This window comes from Notamacropus eugenii, chromosome 2, assembly GCF_028372415.1.
Source record: "Notamacropus eugenii isolate mMacEug1 chromosome 2, mMacEug1.pri_v2, whole genome shotgun sequence".
In the NCBI taxonomy this organism is placed as follows: domain Eukaryota; kingdom Metazoa; phylum Chordata; class Mammalia; order Diprotodontia; family Macropodidae; genus Notamacropus; species Notamacropus eugenii.
In genome coordinates, this window is record NC_092873.1 from 109,556,746 (window position 1) to 109,564,418 (window position 7,673).

A 7,673-nucleotide genomic window follows, 5' to 3' on the forward strand; every position below is an offset into this window, starting at 1 on the left:
TAAAGATGCTAAACCTATATAAGTTGTACATTGTTATTCAAGAATCCTTGACTTCGGATCAGATCTGGGCTCAGCACGTGGTTCCTACACTTATAAGTTGTGTGACCTTGGGTTTGTAACCCATTTAACCTTTTTTTTTGGAGCCTCAGTTCCATCATCTGTAAAATGGAATGATAATATTTGGGCTATTTAATAAAATTACTGTGGGGAGAGGAGGAGGGGGAGGGAGGAAGAAGCCACCCAGAATAACCTGGGTTCAAATGCCACTTCTGGTTCTACTTAACCTGTGTGACTCCATGTAAGTTACTTAACTCCCTTGAGTTTCTTCTTATATAAAATGGGGCAATAATAATACCTGTGGTACCTGCTTCACAGGATTGTTGTGAGGATCAAAGGAGATAATAGATGGAAGGAGTGTTAAAATGTATTTAAAGTGCTGTTGTGGTGCACTCACCTGACAGTCTCCATTGTTGGTCTGTTTTATCTACTTGGTGACAATCATCAAGCATTTACTAAGTACCTACCATGTTCCTGTAACTGTGCTGGAATCCAATGATAAAAGTTGGAATGATATGTCTACTCAAGAGGCTTGCATCTGGTAGGGGAGGCAACAGAAGCACCTAGGAGTACAGGCAAAACCTACGAAATACAAAATAAATATAAATTCAATCCAGTATTTAGAGGGGAAAGGCACAACCCCATCCTTGCTAATTATCTCATCTGAAATCATTACGCGCAGGAACTTTCTGCTATAAATAGAGAGATGCTCCCACTGTCCTCAGACCCACCTCTTATGATTCCCAACTCAGAGTAAAAGATTATTTTTCTCATGTTCTCCATTCTCCTGGAATGCCTTCCCTCCTTTCTCCTCTTCTGCCTCTTTTCTCTTCTCCTTTCCCCTCATTTTCTCTCTCCTTCCTTTTATCATCTCTCCTCTCTCTCTCTCTCTCTCTCTCTCTCTCTCTCTCTCTCTCTCTCTCTCTCTCTCTCTTTGTTTTGCTTTTTATGCAAAGCAATATGAATTAAGTGACTGGCCCAGAGTCACCTAGCTAGCAAGTTTGAACGTAGGTCCTCCTGACTGCAGGGCCTGTGCTCCATCTGCTGAGCCACCTAGATGTCCCTTTCTTTCCTCTCTGTAGGGTCATAGGATCACTGATTTAGAGTTGTAAGGGATCTTAGATATCACTGAATCCAACCCCTTCATATTACAAATGAGGAAACTAAGTCCCAGAAAAGTTAAAGTGACTTGTAATTAGGTAACACATTTAGGAAGTGGCTGAGCTGACATTTGAGCTCAGTGCCTGCCATATAGAAAGTGTGTAATAAGTACTTCTTGACTTGACATCCTCTGACTCCAAATCCATCATCCTTTCCTTACTTTGTATTTAAGTTTCTGTGCACAAGATGGTTTTGTTTTTGTCTTTATATTCCCAGAACCTAGTACAATGCTGGGCAAATAATATGTTATATTGAAATGAGTTGAATATCTAGCTTCTCCAGCTGGATCATAAATTATTCCAAAGGTAGGAAATCTCTCTCTCTGTCTCTCTGTCTCTCTGTCTCTTTCTGTCTTTCTCTGTCTGTCTCTCTGTCTCTCTCTCTGTCTCTCTCTCTTTCTCTCTCTGTCTCTCCCTGTCTCTCCCTATCTCCCTCCTCTCTCTCTATCTATCTCTATCTATCTCTCCCTATCTCTGTCTGTCTGTCTGTCTGTCTGTCTGTCTGTCTGTCTGTCTGTCTCTCTCTCTCTCTCTCTCTCTCTCTCTCTTTCTCTCTCTCCCTCTCTGCTCTCTCTCCCTACCTCTGTCTGCTCTCTCTTTCTCTTTCTCTGTTGCTCTCTCTCTCTGTCTCTTTCTCTGACTCTCCCTATCTCCCTCTTCTCTCTGTCTCTCCTTATCTCTCTCTGTCTTCCTATCTCCCTCTCTGCTCTCTCTCCCTACCTCTGTCCTGTTTCTCTCCGTCTCTGTTTCTCTGTCTCTGTCTCTGTCTCTCTCCCCGCCCCGCCTCTCCCTCTCTCTCTCTCCCCTGGTCTTTCTCTCCCCTGTTTCTCCTCCCCTCCCCTCTCCCCTGCTCTCCATGGTGCCTATACGAAAGCTGGGCACTGCACAGATGCTTAATAAGTGCTTACTGAAATGCCTGAGTGACCAATGTCTTGTTCCTTCCTTAACAGATTCAGAGCCTAGCAGCCTGGACTCCCCATCTTCCAGCACTTTGTTCCTATCATCTGAAGAGCCAGGTCGCTCCACCACGGATCTCCCTTCCCCATCCTCCTCCTGTGAGCACGTGCCCCCACCATTTTCACCTCCTTCCTCAGCCCTCCAGCCCCTGCTGCCCTCACTGCTCCCACTGGCACCCAAGGCCAGCTCTAACACCACTAGACATCCTGGACTTTACTCCCCTTTGGCCACGTCCCCAGAACCAGCCCCTCGCCTCATTGACTGGCTGCCCAACCTCACCTCGGCAATACCTCCAAGTGGGGGCCCTGGGGATGAGCGGGAGCACACGTTTCCCATGGAGGGAAGTATTCAGGGCCCAGAGAGGGGCGGAGATAGAACTTCACACATGAGTGGAAGACAGGGAGACGTTCAGAGAGTGAGTGTGGAGGAGCAGTCACCCGCAGACGCCCGCCCATCTCTTACCTGTCCTGTGGGTCCTTCAGACTCCAAAAAGGTTCTTGCAGTCACTCCAAACTTGGAAGCAGATGTGGGCAACATCCTTGTGGAATTGAGGACAATGAATGGCCACTTGGACCTTATCGCTAAAGCCCTCACCAAGCTGGCCACGTCTCTTCTGCCCCAAACCCAGAACACTCCAGATAGCCAAGGATCCAAATAGAGTATCATGGCACACTTCCCATTCCCTGCTCTCTTCTGCCTGAGAAGGCTTCTTATGGATGCTATTGGTGTGCTCCCATGTTGGCTCCAAGTACACAACTGTAGTTGGGTACTAAATTTAAGAGGTGTCCATGAAACCATTTCAGGAATGAATGGTGTTACTTTCTCTAAAAATACTTATGTGATCAATCTCTGGTCTCCTCTGTTTGGACATCCATTCCCATAATGCTGTCCCATAATCCAGTCCCAAAATGATTCCTTCCCATTATCCCAAACTGTGCCCCTTCCATGTCTGCCTGTTCTCTAAAGAACCCATGACTTCCTAGAAGTTTGACAAAGGATCAACAGGCAGAGGGTTGAAGGTGGGGTAAGGCATTCCTCATTTTCTCCTGATATTAGGAGGATACCATGGGAGCAATTAGTCACTGGCCAGATGATAGCATACATTTCGATGGTCAACCTAGAAAGTAGCAGTGTGGTCCAATGGAAAGAACACTGGCTCTGGATTCAGAGGACCCAGGGGTTCGAATTTCATATCTGATGCTTACTATGTGTATGTGACCTTGGGCAAGTCACTTACTTCTCAGAGCCTCAGTTTCTTCATCTGTAAAATGAAGGGATTGGACTAGTTGATCTTTGGGTATGTATATGTGTATGTATGTATGTACACACATATATGTGTATATATGTATATGGGTATACACACACATAAGTATGAGTGTACACACACAGGTGCATATATACATGCACACGTGTGCACATATGTATGTTACATGTGTGTATATACATATACTCACACACATACCCCCATATGTACATACACACACACACATACACACACATGAAATCTTATCCCCAAGGTCAGTGCAGCCATAAGCTTTAAGAACTTTAGAAGCATAAATGCTATGGTCCTTTTAAAAAATTTATTTGTAATTTTCCCACCCTGTTACATGTAAAGACAATTTTTAACATTCATTTTTAAAAAATTTTGAGCTCTACATTTTCTCTATCCCTCCCTCCCTTTCCTTGTCTCTGAGACAGTAAGCAATTTAATATGGGTTATACATGTTCAATCATGCAAAACATATTACCATATTAGTCACGTTGTGAAAAGACACACAGGCCCAAAGGAGAAAAAAACTCATAAAAAATGCAGACAATGAAAAAAGGATGCTTCGATCTGCATTCATACTTCATCACTTCATTCTCTGGAGGTAGACAGCATTTTCATCAAGAGTCCTTTGGAATTGTCTTGGATTGTTGCATTGCTGAGAATAGTTAAGCCATTCACAGTTGATCACCCTTACAATACTGCGATTTGTGTGTACAATATTCTCCTGTCTCTGCTCACTTTATTTTGCATCAATTGATATATCTTTCCAGATTTTTTTGAAATATGCCTGTTTATAGTTTGTTATAATGCTACAACCTTAAAAAACCCACATCAGTTGAAAGTTTAATTATTTAAATTTTACTTCGAATGAGTTTTATGAATTTTTAATAATCACTTTAATATTTTCATTTTAACAAGTCAAGGACTCTATCATTCTGGATTGTGTACGTGACACCTTCTATATGACACTTTTTCAGACAGATAGATCTATAAAAGGGGTCTTCTTGCTTGAGCACCTTGGTCCCTTGATCTATCTTCAATAGGTTTTTTCTTGTGGGATCACAATAAAATTATCATATTATGTGTGAAAACCTCCTTCTTTGGATAATCTTAGTTCTAGGATTACAAATACAATCCTTTCTGTCACTGAGCAGCAGCTCATGGAGGTTCTTATAAAATTTGAAAAACAAGGCAATGAATATAGCCCAAGAAGGTGGTGAGGCTGAATTTTAATGAGAAACCTATCCATATTTTAAAAAATTAAATATTTTACCTTTCAAATGGTATTTTTAAAAAGTGTTTGTAGCATTTACATTTCTGAACTTATTCAAGCTTTGAACTGCACTAAGACTTTTGGGCATGATGTATTGCTTTAAAAACCAAACCAAGAAATTGTATCAAGAACAGATGGTTCAAGGTTAGTATATAACTGCATGAAGCACATAATTTCTTGTCATCAATAAAATCGTTGATACCTGTTCTGCTATGTGTGCTGTGACGTGCTTGATGTTATCCCACACTGGCCTAATAGTCTCTTGGAGTCTGATGTTGCCCTACAGGAGTAGAGGAATTCAAAAGTAAAAATGTCCTTCTTTCTTCACTTTTATTTTTCCATCTTCCGATTCTCCATTTTCCCTTCACTCCTGAGGAATAAGTCTTTCTGCATTCTTCCTGCTTTTTCTTACAACCCCAAAGGATAAGAAATCTACCCCTGGGTTGTCAAAAAAAAAAAAAAAAAAAGGAGTTAGACCGGAGGCAATGAGATATGGTGGTAAGGGGTCCTAAGTGGTTTCACTTTTCTGGGTTTTAGATTGTCTTTCTTGTAAAGTGAGGGGGTGGATTAAGTCAGTGGTTTTCAAACTCTTTGGACCCTTTTAACATTTTTAAAAACTATTTGGGAACCTCCTCCACTAGAGATCTTTTGTTCTTGTGAATTATATCTATCGATGTTTACCATATTAGAAAATGAAACATCTTAGTATTATTATGAAAATAGTTTTGGCCTTGTGAAAACTTTACTAAATGCAGCTTTGGGGGACCCCCGGACCAAATTCTGAGAACTGGATTTAGCAATCACCAAAGTCCTTTCCATTTCTGTCATTTTAGGGCAACATTTTGTAGTAGCCAAAAGAACCTATGAGTCAGGATCATAGATTTAGATTTAGAAGAGACTTTAGAGAGTGTCTGGTTCAACCTCCTCCTTTTCCAGACATAGATGGAGGCTAAGAGAATTCAGTGACTTGCCCAAGGTCACACTGGTTTTATAGCTATGATCACAGACCTAAAGCAGGAGGGGACCTCAGAAGTCATCTAGTCCAAGGGTGGGGAACCTGTGGCCTCAAGGCCACTTGAGGATCTCTAGGTCCTGTGTGGTCCTTTGACTGAATCCAGCTTCACAGAATTCTGTGTCATACCTGAGGACCTAGAGGGCTCCCTGTAGCCTTGAGGCGACATGTTCCCCACCCCTGATCCAATCACCTCATTTCACAGGAGAGAGAACTGAGACCCAGGGAGATGGTATCTTGTCCAAGATCACACAGATGCTAAGTGATAGAGCCAGAATTTGAACTCTGACTTCAGACCCAACCAACACTTCTGGTGTACCACCTTGCTTCTGATTTGAATGTTGGCACTAATAATACTTAACTAGCTGTAGGGTCAATTAGCCTTTCTGTACCTTGGTTTCCCCATCTGCAAAATGGCTACAGTCATACCTTCCCCACTTAGCTCACAGGATTGTTCTAAGGTTTACTTTGTGAACCCCAAAATGCTGTGGTAATGTGAGCTATTATTGTCATTTTGTCCCATATCTGTGATTTCATGGATGTGGGGAGCTCCCAGGTAGGAGAAATCTATTTATTAGATCTGCCTCTACTCTTGAATTTATAATCTTAAAGATTGCAGGTAAATGACTTGCCTAAGGTCACATAGGAAATAAATGACAAAGTAAGATTTGAATTTAAATCCTCTGCTTCCAAATCCAGTTCTCATTCTTCCCCATCACTTACTTCCCTCTCTGAGCTGCATTTTTTGTTTTTTAGAAAAAGAAATAATTTCTAATTCTTTACAAAGCCACTGCTTGAGGGAATATGATATGCCTAAGAATCAAAGAAAAGTCTTTAGTAGTAGGACGTGAATTCCCAGGTTCCCAAAGATCCCAGGATTGTGCTTGTGTCATTGAGGATCACATCTTCCACTGTGACTCAGCTAAGGACGGAAGTAGCACCCCTTTGATCTTCCTTGGACACTGGATCGTCTTCTCACTGTCTTGTACCCTCTACTTCTTTTAACAGGTTCAGAGTATTGGAGGAGTGGCACCGAAATGCTGAATGTGGCTCTTTGGGCAACCACATGAAGGCCGAGGAAACCCCATATGCCTTTAGTGGTGCTGCCTGTCACGAAAGGAGGAAATATGGGTCTCATTTTGCTACTCTTACTGTTTCAGGTTTACCTACCCACCCATGAAGTAAACATAGCCACCCCAGTCCAGAGTCTCATCACTCTTTTGCATATGGACTATTATAATAGCCTCCTAATTGGTTTTCCTTTCTCTCATCTCTCCCTTCTCTGATCCATCCTTCACATAATCGTCAAATGATATAAAAGCACAGGTCTGACCATGCCACTTCCCTGCTCAATAAGCTTCCATGGCTCCCCATTGCCTTTAAAATGAAATACAAAAGTCTCAGTTTGGCATTTAAAGTCCTTTACCATCTGGCTCCAAGTCATATTTCCAGGCTGATTATATATTTCTCACCCTAATGTACTCATACCTCCATTCCACACACACTTGCTTAGTTTCTGACTCCCATACATGACATCCCATCTCTTGTCTCTATGCTTTTGACCAGGTATAGAATGTTCTTTTTTTAATTCTTGGTACCCCCATCTCCCTTCAAGGCTCAGCTTAGGTACTATCTCCTTCAAAAGACCTGCCTTGATTCTCACAGCTATTAATTCCCATTCTTTTACCTTATTTATAAATATACACACATACATATGTATATATTCACTTTATATTTCTACATGTCCTATATTTGCCTATCTGAGAACATCTCACCAATAGATTTTAAGCTTCAAAACTCAGTTTAGCTGATTTTCATGCTTTTTGCCTCTCCAGAACTCAACAAGACATCTGGGACTATGGTAGGTGCTTAATAAATGTATCTATTGATTGATTTAAAAGAAACTAATGAAATAATTAGATGCATGATCACATTGATCAGAGT

General features: G+C 41.6%; 1 protein-coding gene across 1 annotated transcript in view; it reads left to right on the forward strand.

Annotated features, from left to right (window-relative positions):
• LOC140522791 (uncharacterized) overlaps positions 1–4,966 on the forward strand; it is a 61,694-nt gene extending 56,728 nt beyond the window's left edge. Inside the window, exon 3 of the mRNA XM_072638050.1 lies at positions 2,168–4,966. Coding sequence (XP_072494151.1) covers positions 2,168–2,832 — 665 coding nt within the window. The 3' untranslated portion in view covers positions 2,833–4,966. The remainder of the gene's footprint in view (positions 1–2,167) is intronic.
• The last annotated feature ends 2,707 nt before the right edge of the window (positions 4,967–7,673 follow it).